This window comes from Bufo gargarizans, chromosome 2 (genome assembly GCF_014858855.1).
Source record: "Bufo gargarizans isolate SCDJY-AF-19 chromosome 2, ASM1485885v1, whole genome shotgun sequence".
Taxonomy (NCBI): domain Eukaryota; kingdom Metazoa; phylum Chordata; class Amphibia; order Anura; family Bufonidae; genus Bufo; species Bufo gargarizans.
This window is the reverse complement of record NC_058081.1, coordinates 212,820,590-212,838,295: the sequence shown is the minus strand read 5'-3', so window position 1 is coordinate 212,838,295 and position 17,706 is coordinate 212,820,590. Positions and strand designations below refer to the sequence as shown.

Here is a 17,706-nt window from a genome sequence, read left to right as displayed (position 1 = left end):
GCAACTATGAGTCACCAAGGTGACAACCAAAGCCTACTTGGTCAGACTTGCAGACATATTTCCTAATTATAAAGTTTATCCAGCATATGTGTATAAAAAGTTAATAACATTCATATGCATCAGTGGCAAACTAGAAGAATGAGCTTGTGAGCAGTACTTTTAGAAGTATAACTGGTACCACCGACACATTAAACTGGTATTTAATATACTGTATTATATGTGAATGGAGAAATATTAACTTAGTAGCAGGTATGTAAAAGCAGGTTTCACAACTTTTATATTTGAGTCAGGAATATGAGCCAAACTACCTATATTATGTATGGACATCTACGTATGTACATGGAATGAGATTTTAAATGATAATTTAGCCTTTGGAAATAAAGGTTGTCCTCTACAGTTCCCAAGGAAAGGTATACTTATCTCTCTGCCCTAATCAGTGTTAAAATGAGGTTCATTTACTTGAGTATCAACAGTGAATATTTACTAAGTTATCTGCATATTACCAGACATCATATTATGAATGAACGGTAATTTACAACAAAACAAGAATCACAATGAAAAAAGTTTTATTCTCATATATAAAAACATCAAATGCCAGTTAGCTATTGAGGGTTTTACTGCCACACTATCACATAACAGATATTTACAGTTTCCACGCACCCCCATGTGTCTATGGGGCCATACTGTACTCTACCGTGTTTTGGGATTTTGTATCTAGGGAAGAATTTCTCCAAATGTGGTGACATAGAGCAGTACCATAGATGGACACACACACAATGTCTACAACTCTAACATGGAGCCACGGGGACAGTGCCCTTGTACATAATTGATATATATATATATATTGTGGCGTTTCACTCTGGTAGATAGGGTAAGCGGACGCAGTACAGAGGCAACGTTCTTAACTCACACTTCAGTGTTTATTCACACTTGAGGCAATTGCACAAAACAACACGTCACTTTTCAGGTGTTAATTCACACACAAATGGAAAGTTCAATTTGCACAGAACAACATGTAACTTTGCAGTATTTGGTGTTAAATCACACACAATGGAAAGTTCATATTGCACAAGTCACCTTGTTGGCAGTTCTGCCTCCAGTAGTCCACAGCAGGCTTTAGGGGGCCTGTTCCCCCGGCACATGGGTCTCAGCCCTCCAGTCTGGCACAAAACCTCAGATCCCAACACAGAGACTCAGCTGCTGAGCCCAGCTGCCTATTTAAGGACAGCCAGGTGCTGCCAAAACCCGGCCCGGCACTTAAACTCTGGTCCGGTATTTGGCCTCACCTGGCTGGAAACCAACTCATCCGCACATGCTGGGAGGAAAATACCTGCCGTCCCAGACAAAACCTCTCTCCATGTCACATACCACCCCCCCCTTGTTCAACCCTGAGGGGGTAAACACGTGCCAGACAGTGTACCCGGGACAGGGCATTCGCGTTTCCCTGTAACCGGCCTGCCCTGTGTTTCATCGAAAACTTAAAGTTTTGCAATAACAGAAACCATCAGGTGACCCAGGGATTTCTGTCCTTGTCCTGGCTCATTTGAGAGGGAAGTGGTCAGTCACCAGGTAGAACTTTCTCCCCAACAAATAATAGCAGAGAGACTCGAGTGCCCACTTGATGGCCAGGCACTCTCTCTCCACTATACTATAACTGGTCTCGTCTGGGGTGAGCTCCCAGTTGACTTCCTGAGACAGTACAGCACCAAGGCCTACTTCGGAGGCATCTGTTTGTACTATAAAGTCCCTTTTGAAGTCGGGCGTCACCAAAACCGGGATCCCACACAGGGCTGACTTCAAAGCAGAGAAAGCCTCTTCCGCCCAATCATCCCAGCGAGCCATCACTGACGTGTGTCCCTTCAAAAGCCCTGTCAATGGCGCGGCCACCATAGCGAAGTGGGGAAAAAACTTTATGCAATAGCCCACTATTACCAGGAATGACTTTACTTGCCTAGTAATGACAGGTCGGGGCCAATTTCTTTTCGCCTCTTTTTTTGTCACGGCTGAGGATGGGGAAAACCCTCAGCCATGCGATGACAGAACATAATGGTCACTGCTAGGCCAGGACAGGAATCAGGAAGCAGGTCACCTCCTATCACATCCCTAACTCTGACCCTGACTCCTAGCTGTATGGGCCAACCCTGATGGTAGGAGGGCTCATACTCCGTAACCTAGGGTCCCTACTAGCCCTCAGGGTAGCCCTGGACTAGGAGCAGGGTAAGACGACCTGTTCCTCCTAGATACGGACGAACAGGAGTCTCACTGGCCAAGCTGCAAGGAAATGGGAACATATACAGCATATGGCAATGGCAGGTAAGTGAAACAAGTACCACACCTACCTGCCACAGACACACAGCCTGGAACCCATGTACAAGTGCTGCTGTCCACAACAACACAAACGGACACAGCACACACTATACATCACACAGGAACACAGGAAACCATAGCTGCAATAAACACAAAGAGGCCATAGAAACATCTTCATAGCATCATACATAAACTTATGACCACAAGGGTGGCCCTCACTGGATAGATGGTGTATGACCAGGAGGAGGACTCCAGCTTACCACAAGGCTGGAGTACCCCTCAGCTTCAGGTCTCAACTGAGGCTAAATAGCCCAAGTAGCCACACCCACACAGACACACACTGGAAAGGGAATTAACCCTTCCAACACCCAGACAGGGTAGTGAAGCCACTTAAAGGGAAAGTGCACACACAAATAAACCCTGTGCACACCAAACAGGGAAAGTGCACACATATAACACAAGTTGCCATAGGCAACCGCATGCATAGACAGTGAGCAGCCCAGCAACAAGCTCAGGCTGCTACAGTGCCAACAACACCATGTTGCCAGCGGCAACCGCACGTGAGGCTAACAACTTACAGTCCTCAGCTGCGGTGAACAACCAACTGACCGCTGGCAACTGCATGCGAAGTCTAAGAGTCACGACCATCAGCATAGTAGTGACAATTTTGTTTACTTGGGGTTTGATGACTCCACGCCCAATGACCCCAGATACTTAGTCTCCTCTAACCCTATCCCACATTTTTTCGGGTTAGTGCTTAGTCCAGCATTTCGAAGAGAGTCAACTACAGTCTGCACTTTGGGTAAGTGAGTTTCCCAGTCGGTACTGTGGATGACAATATCGTCCAGGTAAGCCGAAGCATACCGACGATGTGGACGAAGCACAATGACCATAAGTCACTGAAAAGTGGCGGGGGAGCCATGCAGCCCCTCAGGTGTGACGAAGGCAGTTTTCTCTTCGGCAGCCTCCATTAAGGGCACCTGCCAGTACCCTTTTGTGAGGGCCAAAACAGAAAAGTACCGTGCTGGTCCATAGGGGCTCATCCATGGGATGGGATACGCATCAAACTTAGAAATATCGCAAAGTTTACGAAAGTCATTACAAAACCGCAACGTCCTGTCCGGCTTGGGTATCAATACTATAGGACTGGCCCACTCACTTTTTGACTCCTCAGTGACGTCTAGCTGCAACATTAGCTGCACCTCCTCCGAGTCTGTTTAGAGGAGAGGCTGTGAGCAATTTTTACTGTGGCAGCCGCTTCTCTTGCATCAGACAGAGGGGCCGGAACCTCTTCTCCTAGAAAACCCGGTTGTGGGTTGTCTTCTGTACAGGTTTCCCTATCTTTCCACGGTTTGAGTAAATTCACATGGTAAACCTGCTCCGGCTTTCACCGCCCTGCTGGAGTACCTTGAAGTTTACATTTCCAATTTTCTCGAGTATCTTGTAGGGCCCCTGCCACCTAGCCAGGAAATTACTGTCCACGGTCGGCACCAGAACCAAAACCCGATCACCCGGATTAAAGATCCGGACCCGAGCCTGACGATTATTGATTATAAACCCGACTCTGGGCTCGCTGAGCTGCCTCCATATGTTCCCTAACAAGAGGCAACACTGCCTCTATCTTTTATGTGGAGTGGGTTGTTGGTCCCATGCCTATTTGGCCACATCCAGGAGACCGCGAGGGTGTCTGCCATATACCAGTTCGAAGGGTTAGAACCCAGTAGAGGCCTGGGGTACCTCTTGCACTGCGAACATGAGATAGGGCAGAAGGAGGTCCCAGTCCGTCCCATATTAAGACACTACCCTTTTCAACATATTTTTTTATGTTTTGTTAAACCTTTCTACCAGACCGTCCATTTGCGGATGGTAAACGGACGTCCGTAGTTGTTTTATGTGCAGCAACTTACAGAGTTCCCTCATCACCTTGGACATAAAAGGGGTCCCCTGGTCGGTGAGAACATCTTTAGGTAGTCCTACTCGGGAAAACATCTCCATTAACTCCTTAGCTATGAGTTTAGCCTAGGTATGTCAGAGTGGCACCGCCTCTGGGTACCGAGTGGTGTAGTCTAGGATGACTAAGATGTGTTGATGCCCTCTGGTGGACTTTGGTACTGGGCCTATGAGAGCCATAGCCATTCAGTCAAATGGTACCTTGATAATCGGGAGAGGTACTAGAGGACTACGCAAATGTGGCTGGGGGCTAGCTATCTGGCAGGCAGGGCAAGATTTACAAAACTCTTCCACCTCTCTGAATATGCTGGGCCAGTAAAACCGCTATAAAATACGATCCTGAGTTTTCTGCAGCCCCAGGTGACCCCTGAGAACGTGTTGGTGGGCTAGATCTAACACAAGTTTGGGATAAACCTTGGGGACCAACAAACTGTTCAATAGGCTCACCCCATAGATGGTTTACCCGATACAACATATCCTGATTAACCACAAAATGGAGAAACACTGACTCTGCCCCAGGTTGTTGTGGCTCACCATCTACTATTAACACATTTTCTCAGGCTTTGGATAGGGTTGGGTCCCGACGTTGGGCGGGTCCCCAGAAACATTGAGGCCTGTCAATTCAGGACCCGGCAGCAAGTCGTCCGCATCTCCCACCATCACACTTAGCAGGGTTTCCCCCCCGTCTTCCACCGAAGTGGCGGTCACCCCTACCGCTGGCCCTTCGGTCTTGGGTTCCCAGGGTTCTGGTCTCTCCCCTGAGCAGGGCCACTCTGCTATGGTTACCCCTGTCTCATGGGTATCGATAATTCTCGTAACAGGCCACAGTATCGGGAAGCCCGGGAAGTCTCTCCCTATTATGCGTTCATAGTGTAGATTGGTGGCAAAAGTAGTTTCCTACTTCCACCTGGCTCAAGTGGTTGTTGTCTATAGTCTCTGGGGTACCGGAGGCACACAGCTTCCTGACATATAATGAGTGGCGGTAGCCATAGTTAGTGGCTCACCCCGACAGAGACAGTCAGCCCTTATGTGACCACCAGCAGACTATCAGACCCGGGTCCGTAGGGGGTACATCCCGGGCGGGTTTTTTGGCAAAGTCACCGGGCCTGGGGTGGAGATTTCCAGGCTTTGACTGCCCCCCTCAAAAAGAACTCCCCTGTAGATTCCTTGTAGCCTCATAGCATTCCACCAGGTTCACCATCTCAAGGGCATTACTAGGAGATACCTGGCCAATCCAGTGCTGGAGAGGGTATGGCAAAGCCCTCCAGAATACATCAGCCAACAGTCGGTCCAGCATAGCAGTGGAACTTAGCATGACAGGCTGCAGCCATTTTTGCAACAGGTGTAATAGATCATAATACTGATGTCTCGCGGGTTCAGCCGAGTTAAACTCCCACTGATGCACCCGCTGGGCCCGGACCAACACATTCACCCACAATCTTGCCAGAATCTCACCCTTTACTGTCGGGTAATCAGCCGATTGATCGTCCGGTAAGTCGAAATTCACCTGCTGGGGTCCGGATGCTAGAAATGGAGCGACGACCTTAGCCCATTGATCTTGGGGTAGATTCTCCCTCACGGCCACCTTTTCGAACACCGCCAGATAGGTTTTGACGTCATCCGAGGGGGTCATCTTGGGGATTGCTGCACGGACCACTTTCCGGGAATCGTGAACACTCTGAGATGCTCCTGCCACCTGTAAAGCTATCACATGTTGCAGCAGCAGCTGGTTTGTTTCTTGCTGCTGTTTATTAGCCTCCCGCTGCTGCAGGTTAGCCTCCATGAAGGCTTTCACGACAGCTCCCATTTTGTCAAGGGACATGGGTTGTGATCTCGCTGGTTTGATGTAAGACATACAACTGTGCCCAGAAAAAAATTATACACTCACCTAAAGAATTATTAGGAACACCTGTTCTATTTCTCATTAATGTGATTATCTAGTCAACCAATCACATGGCAGTTGCTTCAATGCATGTAGGGTTGCGGTCCTGGTCAAGACAATCTCCTGAACTCCAAACTGAATGTCAGAATGGGAAAGAAAGGTGGGCTACAACAGCAGAAGACCCACCGGGTACCACTCATCTCCACTACAAATAGGAAAAAGAGGCTACAATTTGCACAAGCTCACCAAAATTGTACTGTTGAAGACTGAAAAAATGTTGCCTGGTCTGATGAGTCTCGATTTCTGTTGAGACATTTAAATGGTAGAGTCCATATTTGTCGTAAACAGAATGAGAACATGTATCCATCATGCCTTGTTACCACTGTGCAGGCTGGTGGTGGTGGTGTAATGGTGTGGGGGATGTTTTCTGGGCACACTTTAGGCCCCTTAGTGCCAATTGGCCATCGTTTAAATGCCACGGGCTACCTGAGCATTGTTTCTGACCATGTTCATCCCTTCATGACCACCATGTACCCATCCTCTGATGGCTACTTCCAGCAGGATAATGCACCATGTCACAAAGCTCAAATCATTTCAAATTGGTTTCTTGAACATGACAATGAGTTCACTGTACTAAAATGGCCCCCACAGTCAACAGATCTCAACCCAATAGAGCATCTTTGGGATGTGGTGGAACGGGAGCTTCGTGCCCTGGATGTGCATCCCTCAAATCTCCATCAACTGCAAGATGCTATCCTATCAATATGGGCCAACATTTCTAAAGAATGCTATCAGCACCTTGTTAAATCAATGCCACGTAGAATTAAGGCAGTTCTGAAGGCAAAAGGGGGTCCAACACCATAATAGTATGGTGTTCCTAATAATTCTTTAGGTGAGTGTATATATATGTTGGCCTTCACGCCAGCCTCACTGCGCTTCCTTGCATCCTCCACCAATTGTGGGGTTTCGCTCTGGTAGATAGGGTAAGCGGATGCAGTACAGAGGCAAAATACAAGTTCTTAACTCAAACTTCAGTGTTTATTCACACTTGCGGCAGTTGCACAAAAAAACACGTCACTTTGCAGTTTTTGGTGTTAATTCACACACAATGGAAAGTTCATATTGCAAAAGTCACCTTATTGGCAGTTCTGCCTCCAGTAGTCCACAGCAGACTTTAGGAGGCCTTTTTTCCCCCTGCACATGGGTCTCAGCCCTCCAATTCGGCGCAAAACCTCAGATCCCAACACAGAGCCTCAGCTGCTAAGCCCAGCTGCCTATTTCAGGACAGCAAGGTGCTGCCAAAACCCGGCCCAGCACTTAAACTCACCTGGAAAACAGCCCAGCTGCACATGTTGGGAGGAAAATACCTGCCTTCCCAGACAAAATCCCTCACTGTGTCACTACATATATATATATATATATATATATATATATAGATATATATATATATATATATATATATATATCTACAGCCTAATATGAACTAATATGTTTCTGTTAAGGTATACATGATGTTTAAAAACAAATGATTAGGTTAACATTCAGTTGCTGTCATATTACTATCATTTACAAATTCCCTGCTTATTTTAACAATGCTTTTCTTCCCACTCATTTTACTTTGCTACACACATATGTGAAAGCTTGCATGCATATGTATGATATTTTCCATCTTCAACTATTTTTCTTAGTCTACCTGTTTCTTTGTTTCAAAGCATCATGTATCTGTAAATGTACAGTATATAATGAAAATGTATATGTCTCAGGCAAGGAATTCCGTCTAATAATGAAGTCCTCAAACCTAGATGAAGGATATGAAGACAATGAAAACGTTGGTGAAGAGGTGATCGAGTCCCCTGAGGGTAGTGTGACTGAAAATGAAATAGAAGCTACCCAATGGAATGAAACCCTTAATACCACACAATCTCCAAGCACCACATCTCCACAGAAACAAGAAGGTAGTAGTGCTGCCTATTAACACATTTAGAATTTTTCGGAATCTTTTTCACACACAATGCTAATAAATATTGCTTGTTTTAATTGCACCACACATAATCCTTGGCATTTATATGGCATGTCTACCAACCGTTGGACTAACTATAATGCTTTCTCTGGTTAATAACTAACTTTACTTACATAGTTGGTAGCAGTGCTGATTTAGCAGTGACTGTCTCTAATTTAGAGACTGTCCTGGAAAATGTGGGCGTTCCTATGCTGGAAATGGGTGGAGCCTATATGAACACTTCCCATAAGTGGATGTTCCAATTGGGCTTGGGCATTCCCTGAGCAGGGCTTACAAGTTCTGAATTTACCAACTGCAGTGTTGGTAAGTATTTTTTCTATCAGAATATTTGACTCATTCAAACCTTATAGGTATTCTTATAACTGCCACTGTAAGCCAGGCAAAAGACTGAAGAGGTAAAATGCAGTAAATAACAAATATGATCTTTACTGAAGTATGCCAGTGCAGTGGTATAGCCTCAAACAAGGTTTCACACAGTCTTTTCAGATCTGAGGAACTTGAAAGGGTGGCTCTTACCAATAGCATTTCACAGTCAATGTCCCCTTTATTCAGGGGGTAACTCCTCTATAAGATTTTCTGTAGCCTTTCCTAGGTCTAAGGTGCCCTCAAGCCATTGGTCTATCACATAGCTCTCTCTTGCTGTCTGTGGAGAGGCTTATTTCTCCACCTGCCTCTAAGATTCTCTATGGTAGTTTCCTCACTTGGTGCTTCCAGTCTTTCCTGCTATACTTACTACACAATCCTTTAGCTCAGTAACTTCTCCTGCAACAACCCAACTTTATGCAAGAAGATTCCCTTTCCAACCGCTGTCTCAATTATGCGAGAAGACTCCTCTCCGCCCACTAACAGCCTTGCACAGAGGTATTTCATTGGTAGCAATGGTAACCCCTTGTATAATCCGATAACCCTGCCCACATGATCAACACTACCCTACACCTCTGTGCAGTCATGTGACAACTGGACGTAATGACCCATTGCATTAGACATGGTGTATGCAGATATATTTCCCCATCAGCCTGGCTCAGGTACCCGGTGGGGCAAAGGTTATTTGTTCCCTGGAAAGCAACAAGAACCAGAATAACACAGGAAAAAAGGACAAAAACAGACACAGTTCAATCCTGGCAATAGGACACATTAAATGGAACCTGTCACTATGAAAATGCTAAGTTAAGATGCTATAGAGTAGGAGGAGTCGATCTGATTTATAGGTATAGTTATGTGGGAAAAGATTCCATAAAACTTGTGTTTCATCCTTTTATATCTACAGTTGCAAGAAAAAGTATGTGAACCCTTTGGAATGATATGGATTTCTGCACAAATTGGTCATAAAATGTGATCTGATCTTCATCTAAGTCACAACAATAGACAATCACAGTCTGCTTAAACTAATAACACACAAATAATTTAATGTTACCATGTGTTCATTGAACACACCATGTAAACATTCACTGTGCAGGTGGAAAAAGTATGTGAACCCTTGGATTTAATAACTGGTTGAACCACCTTTGGCAGCAATAACTTCAACCAAACGTTTCCTGTAGTTGCAGATCAGACGTGCACAACGGTCAGGAGTAATTCTTGACCATTCCTCTTTACAGAACTGTTTCAGTTCAGCAATATTCTTGGGGTGTCTGCTGTGAATCACTTTCTTGAGGTCATGCCACAGCATCTCAATCCGGTTGAGGTCAGGACTCTGACTGGGCCACTCCAGAAGGCATATTTTCTTCTGTTTAAGCCATTCTGTTGTTGATTTACTTCTATGTTTCGGATCGTTGTCCTGTTGCAACACCCATCCTCTGTTGAGCTTCAGCTGGTGGACAGATAAGTTCTCCTGAATTTTTCCTTCGATGATAGCAATCCGTCCAGGCCCTGACGCAGAAAAGTAGCCCCAAACCATGATGCCCCCACCACCATACTTCACAGTTGGGATGAGGTTTTGATGTTGGTGTGCTGTGCCTCTTTTTCTCCACACATAGTGTTGTGTGTTTCTTCCAAACAACTCAACTTTGGTTTCATCTGTCCTCAGAATATTTTACCAGTACTGCTGTGGAACATCCAGGTGCTCTTGTGCAAACTGTAAACGTGCAGCAATGTTTTTTTTTTTTTTTACAGCAGTGGCTTCCTCTGTGGTATCCTCCCATGAAATCGATTCTTGTTTAGTGGTTTGTGTATCGTAGATTCGCTAACAGGGATGTTAGCATATGCCAGAGACTTTTGTAAGTCTTTAGCTGACACTCTAGGATTCTTCTTCACTTCATTGAGCAGTCTGCACTGTGCTCTTGCAGTCATCTTTACAGGACAGCCACTCCTAGGGAGAGTAGCAGCAGTGCTGAACTTTTTCCATTTATAGACAATTTGTCTTACCGTGGACTGATGAACAGCAAGGCTTTTGGAGATACTTTTATAACCCTTTACAGCTTTATGCAAGTCAACAATTCTTAATCGTAGCTCTTCTGAGAGCTCTTTTGTGCGGGGCATCATTCACATCAGGCAATGCTTCTTGTGAAAATCAAACCCAGAACTGGTGTGTGTTTTTTATAGGGTAGGGCAGCTGTAACCAACACCTCCAATCTCATCTCATTGATTGGACTCCAGTTGGCTGACACCTCACTCCAATTAGCTCTTGGAGATGTCATTAGTCTAGGGGTTCACATACTTTTTCCACCTGCACTGTGAATGTTTACATGGTGTGTTCAATAAAAACATGGTAACATTTAATTCTTTGTGTGTTATTAGTTTAAGCAGACTGTGATTGTCTATTGTTTTGACTTAGATGAAGATCAGATCACATTTTATGACCAATTTGTGCAGAAATCCATATCATTCCAAAGGGTTCACATACTTTTTCTTGCAACTGCAAGCTCATTCTGGGTTTTGAAGTCAGGGAGGCAGACCTATCAGTGATTGACAGCTATCTATGTATACACAGTCATAGAGGGAAGGTTATCAGTCACTGATTGGAATGTCTCCTTGACTTCAAAGCCCACTTCAAAGTTTTACTGAATCTTTTCCTGACAAACTATATATCAATCTGCTCAGCTTCTCCTGCTCTATAACATGCTTTCTTCAGCTCAGACACCATGTTCAATGTGACAGGTTCCCTTTAAAACTCCACCATCCTAAGTTATTATGTATACTGTACATATCAGCAGCTTGAAGTGACCAGTATAAAATGGACCTTTAATTTACTGATCTCTTCTGATAACAGTCTATTTATCTACAGAGGGAAGTAATAAAAAGCTGAGAAGGAAGCGTCATTCTGGAATAATGTCTGAAGGTAATCTTTTATTGACAGACCTTTAATAATACAGTAATGCAACACAATAATTCATTAAACATTATTGCGAGATATATTCATTCCCTTTATCTCAATTAGGTGTTTTTAAGTCTAACGGGGCATAACTTCATTGTTGGCAGGATGCAGAGGAAGTAGATGACTGATTTAGAAAACTTTCCATACTTGTGGGAGGTGCTAGGTAACAGCATCCTGATTTAGCTGCTGGGTGACAGTGCAGCAGAAAATAAGCAGTGACTGATAGTGAGTGGGATTTAAAAAACGACAGTAAAATAATAAAATCAAACAACAATAATATTGGAAGAAGGTGGAAACATAATTGCACTCACCTGTTCACCTAACATTCTATACTACAGTATCATGACCAGAGAAATAATTTCTTAACTACTTTTAGAAAGTACAATCACTTTCATGGTCATTTGCACGATGGATAAAATTTTATTACAATTTTATCCTACACATGGCCATAGATGAAAATGCATGTTTCAACATTTTTGCACAATTCATGACCAATTTTCAATTATGTACATACTAGCATTTCTTACATATATGGCACTGAGAAATTTTAGTTTTTCATAACAAAAGGCTAACACAAATAGACAGACTATGGGAGAACTAGTAAAGGCCAAAAGCAAAGACCCTAGAAAACACAAGCAGGTGGCCCATTCAAGAACAGTGAATGATGGCAGTACTTATCTACACATGTTATGCCTCATTCACACATCAGTGTTCGGTCAGTGATTTCCATCAGTGATTCGTGAGCCAAAACCAGGTCCGGCTCTAAACACAGAACAGGAGCAGATCTTTCCCTTATACGTTATGTCTGTGGAGGCTTCTCTTCTGGTTTTGGCTCACAAATCACTGATGGAAATCACTGACCAAACACTGAAGTGTGAACGAGGCCTTATACTAATTATTCCTGGAAATTGGAGCATGGCATCTAAATTTTATAAAAAGCATCCTCTGTGTTTCTTGCAAATGTCATAATTTCTTCTATCCTCATAATTTAATTCAATTAGTCAGTTTGATTAGCCTGGCATGGTGAGTTCCGAGATGTCCAGAACCAAAGTATATTGATTAGATCATTTAAAGGAAAACATTTTAGGAAATGGGGTAACATCCTCAGTCAAGCTATTATAATGACAAAAATATATGTACATAAGGGTTATATGTGAACACTGCCATTATATATGCTATCATACATCTTTGCTTTTATTGCATTTTGGGTATTTGTTTCAAAAGTAGGCTATGTCTTAAAATAAAGAGCACTTTTAGACAATTATTTCAAGTAAACAAGTAACTCCTAACCAAAGTTTTCTCTTATTCCAGGTCCTTGTTTAGAACCTATGGATGAAGGATTTTGTTCAAAATATATCTTGCTTTGGTACTATAACTTGAAAGTTGATGAGTGCCGTCCATTTGTTTATGGTGGTTGTGGAGGAAACCATAATCGCTTTAATAGTAAAGAGAAGTGTGAATGGAGATGTAAAACAAAAGCAGGTTAGAACCGTTGGAATCTCCTGAAAAAAAAATAACTTAAAATTGCTATAGTAAAAGATTGCAGAACAACTACAGTATATAAGTGTTCGTGAAATTTATATTATTAAAGGCTATGTTCCCATTTGAAGCCAAATTTAATTTATGGTCCCAAATCTAAAATGCAAAAAGAGGCACATTTGCAATAGGTCATAATTAAAATATCTCTTTTGATTTGTTTGCACCTCCATGGTAACTGTCACTAATACACTCCTCAACACTGAAATTTCAATGCCAAGATGGACAAGCCGTAAGGCTACGCAAATCCAGGAAATTCTCAAGCACCTAGCTCCAATGTGATGTCTCCTGTTTCTCAAAGTGCCAGTTATATCGCCATTTCATGCAAACTGAGAGGGAGAGAATCCTTCAACTGAGGGACATTTTGGTTTATCACTTTGGGAGATTGCTGCGCGCCTAGGCTGAGATGTCAGCACTATTCAACCTTGTGTGTCCAAGTAGTTGGGAGAAAAATAGACGCTGTTCACATTTGGTGTTATTTGCTCTAAAAACTTTTATTGTTAGTTCAGTACAATACGAGAACATTTGCGCTAAAAGCGTGTTATTTGCGGTAAAAACATTTATTGTCAGTTCAGTACAATGCAAGAAAAATAGACGCTGTTCACATTTGGTGTTATTTTCTCTAAAAACATTTATTGCCAGTTCAGTACAATACGAGAAAAATAGACGCTGTTCACATTTGGTGTTATTTGCACTGTAAGCGTTTCTTGTCATATTTCTAGAGAAAGAGAGAAAAATACACGCTGCACATTTCGTGTTATTTGCGCAGAAATATTTTTGTGGCCTATTTCAGTATAATACGAGAACTATATACTCAGTTAACATTTGCTGGTATTTGTTTAGTTCAGCTACAACCATGTCAGGCAGAGAAGTGCCAGGCCATGCACAGAGGAGTGGCAGAGGCCTTAATGTTTCTGGCACAAGCAGAGGTCGCAGCAGAGTAAGGGGGCGTGGCAGCAGTAGTCGCAGCGAGAGGCCTGTGCTCCCCATGTCATCTAGCGGTCGTGTCTTGACCAGCAACCCAGCGCTTCTTGATTGGTTGACTTGGTCATCCACGTCATCCCAAGTGACATCAGACACCCCCAGCGAACAGTCGGTGGGTTCGTCAGACACAACCCTTAATTGGCATGGCCTAGGAACAGGCCCTGGGCCCTCACCTGTCCTCAACCTGCCTCTGTCCTTTTCAGTTCCCTTACCGTGAGAAGTATTATATGCTGTAGACCCAGCTCCACTTTTCAGTAAGGAAGAGCGACAGTCAGCAGCTACTGCCCAGCCAAGATCTGGAGGAGACATCCGCCGCTTCCTCCGCTAGGCGGGCAAGTAGTGATGAGGAGATTGGCGTGGGAGCTTGTGTTGCAAGCGGTCAGGCTCCTGACCCAGAGACTGTTGAGGAGGACATCAGTGATGTGCGGACACTACCTGATGATGAGGAAGCCGATCGCACTTGGGAGCCGGGTGAAGAAGGGGCTTTCGTAATCATCAGGAGAAGAGGATGGCAGCTTGCCCGTGAGCCAGCGGCAGAGCCAGCAAGTCGCTAGCGTGGCCAGGAGTTAGCAGTGGGGGGTCGGGAGCCAAACGGGCACAGGGAAGAATACACCCACTTTGCAGGAGCCTACCTGCCTGGAAAGGAGTGGTGCAGGGGTTCACGGAGGCAGCCGTGGTAGCAGTCAGCCAGTGAGTAGTGTTGACGGAAAATCAGGTACTCGGCAGTGTGGCAGTTTTTTGTAAAGCCGCCAGAGGAGGTCAACATGGCCATTTGCAGAATATGTGGGCAGAAGGTGAAGCAGACTGCAAATATTGGCACCACGGCCCTGCGTCAACATATGCAGCGTCACCGTAAAGTGGCCTGGGAGAACCGTGGCTCTGATGTGGTGGTCCAGCCTGCTGCAGCTACCGCTACATCACCCAGTGGCACGTACCCAGTTTCACCCAGTCAAGGCTCCACCACCTCAGCCGAAGGGAGCTGTCTGTCAATCCCATCTTCTGCTTCTCATTCCGTCAGCAATCAATCACCGAAGCGATTGCCGAGAGACAGCAGTATGCGTGCACACATCCAACGGCGCAGAAGTTGAACGTGCTCCTGTCCAAGTTGCTGGTGCTACAGTCCCTCCCTTTTCAAGTGGGGGACTCTGCACCTTTCAGAGAACTGATGACTTGTGCCGAGCCGAGGTGGAAAATCCCAAGTCGTAATTTATTTGCAAAAAAGGCAGTACCAGCCCTGCACCCACATGTAGAACAGAAGGTGTGCCAGTCCTTTAGCCTGTTGGTGTCTGCCAAAGTGCACGGCAGCGCCGATGTGTTGAGCTGCAACTACGGTCAGGGACAATACATGTCCTTTACGGCCCACTGTGTGAATTTGGTTCCTGCACAGCCACACCAGCAACTTGGCCAGGTCACGCCGCTTCCGGCTCCACGTTGTTACGCCGTTGGTCCTGTGACAATGTCCGCCTCTGCCTCCTCATCCTCCACCATGTCCTCAGCCTCCACTGCAGGGACTAGTGCCCCTCCAGCATACCACATGTGCAGGGATCGGCGGTGTCACACAAGGGAGGAACTTCTTCGTGTGATGCATTAAGAAATGTAATCCTGGCTTTTTCCGCGACAACTGAAAATTGGAACCATGCTGACCGACAACGGGAAGAACCTGCTGTCGGTGCTGCATCAAGGAGGGCTGAGTCATTCCCCCTGCATGGCACACGTGTTCAATCTGGCTGTCAAGCGGTTCGTGAACTTTTCCACCCATCTGCAAGACATCCTAAAAATGGCCAGGAAACTTTGCACGCACTTCAGCCATTCGTACACACCCTCCTTGAGTGGGTGATATGCGATTCCGCCCGTTGGAATTCCACCCTCCATATGTTGGACTGACTATATGAACAGAGAAAAGCCATCAATAATTTCTTGATGATTCAAGCGATAGGAGTACTCCACTGTATAACTTCAATGTCAGCCAGTGGCAGCTCATGCGTGACACCTGCTGTTTGCTCAGGCCCTTTGAGGAGGCCACATTATTTGTCAGTCGCCATGACTACGGAATGAACAACGTCATCACACTGCTTCATGTCCTGGAACAGATGCTGGTAACAATGGCTGGTCAGGGGACAGGAGACGTGGCGCCTCGATCTCATTAACACATGAGCCCAGTGGGGATGAACTGGAAGAGGAGGAGGGGGAGGAGGACATTGGAGCACAGGCATTGTGTAGCCAAATGGGTGGTTTTTCTACTCAGGACAGGAGTAGCAGGAGCAGCCAGAGGAGCTACAGGGCAATGAGTAAGACAAGACAGAGGACCTGGACACACCGTGCCAGTATGCAGTGGAGATGAAGGCAGGGAGTCCCTCCGAGTCACTTGCACAAATGGCACGATGCATGCTCACTTGCTTGCATAGTGGCAGCCGAATTGTCACCATTCGGCAGAGGGATGACTTCTGGCTCTCCACCTTGTTGGACCCTCGCTACCGGTCCAGAATGGAGGCCTTTTTTACACCGACCGAGAGGGAGGAAAAACTAAACTACTACAGAGACATAAAGAAAAAATAGAACCCGTGCTGACTAAGTAGCAACTTGTAACACCGCAGTGTATGAAAGATATTAGCGTGCCCAATGAGAGCTGGAAATATATACTGGCCAATAAGATCATACAAAGTGGTGACAACCGCATTTCAATGTGTCCTTAAATTTTAATAAGTAGAGTCCAAAATAATAAATCTCAGAGCATGTATAAAACAAAGCCAGCAGGCACTTACTGGTCAGCGCACTTGAGGATGGATCTGTTCATGCAGCTGAATTCTTTCCCCGCTTGTCGCGATACTTCTCTTATGATTATTCTCTTTCGGATCTTCAGTGTCTCTCCTGGCGCTGTCTTCTGCTTACCTCATGGCACGCGCGTAGCTCCGGCCGGTAGCTCACACACGCTCCTGGAAGCAATGTTTACTTGTTGTCCTGGAAACCTAGTTTGTGACGTCACACCTGAAGCTACGGACTTCTCTGGTCCACAATACCTCCTACTACAGAGACATCCTATGTAGTCAGTTGGCCGCTGCCTATCTGCGCCATCGTCCATCCTCTCGCAGGTTTCACCGGGGGGGCCCTCTGCACCTATGTTCCACTGCCATGGCTGCTTGGGGGGTGGGGTGGCAGGATCAGTACCAGCTCCATTAGCAGCAGCCTGAGTCTACAGTCACTGATGAGTAGCTTTCTTGACCCACATGGTGAACAAACTACTCACCAGCAGCAGCAGCAGCTAGACGTAGAGCAGATCTTGAACCAGCAGGTGGTGGCATACTTGGACAGCACCCTGCCACCCCACATTGAAGATCCGCTAGACTTCTGGGTAGCTAAACTGGATTTGTGGCCACAACTGGCCGAGTTTACCCTGGAAAAGCTGTCCTGCCCGGCCAGTAGTGTGGCATCAGAGCGGGTGTTTAGTGCGGCGGGGGCCATAGTTACCCCAAGGAGAACTCGCCTGTCCACCCAAAATGTTGAGAGACTGACCTTTGTCAAGATGAATCTGGCGTGGATCAGCCAGGATTGCCAACCACCAATTCCTGATGCATCAGACTAGATAATCCATGGTGCCACATCAACACTTTGATACAAGAGACCGGTTTCTTCTGACTACCTGCCTCAGATACTACTTTGATGCTGCAACCCGCCTGATGCCACACATCTGATCCCAAGTGCTCCTTATTTCACCCA

General features: G+C 45.4%; 1 protein-coding gene across 1 annotated transcript in view; it reads left to right on the top strand.

Moving 5' to 3' along the window:
* LOC122925784 (collagen alpha-1(VII) chain-like) overlaps positions 1 to 17,706 on the top strand; it is a 556,601-nt gene that overhangs the window by 469,476 nt on the left and 69,419 nt on the right. Inside the window, 3 exon segments of the mRNA XM_044277135.1 lie at positions 7,903 to 8,094; positions 11,383 to 11,436; positions 12,784 to 12,954. Coding sequence (XP_044133070.1) covers positions 7,903 to 8,094; positions 11,383 to 11,436; positions 12,784 to 12,954 — 417 coding nt within the window.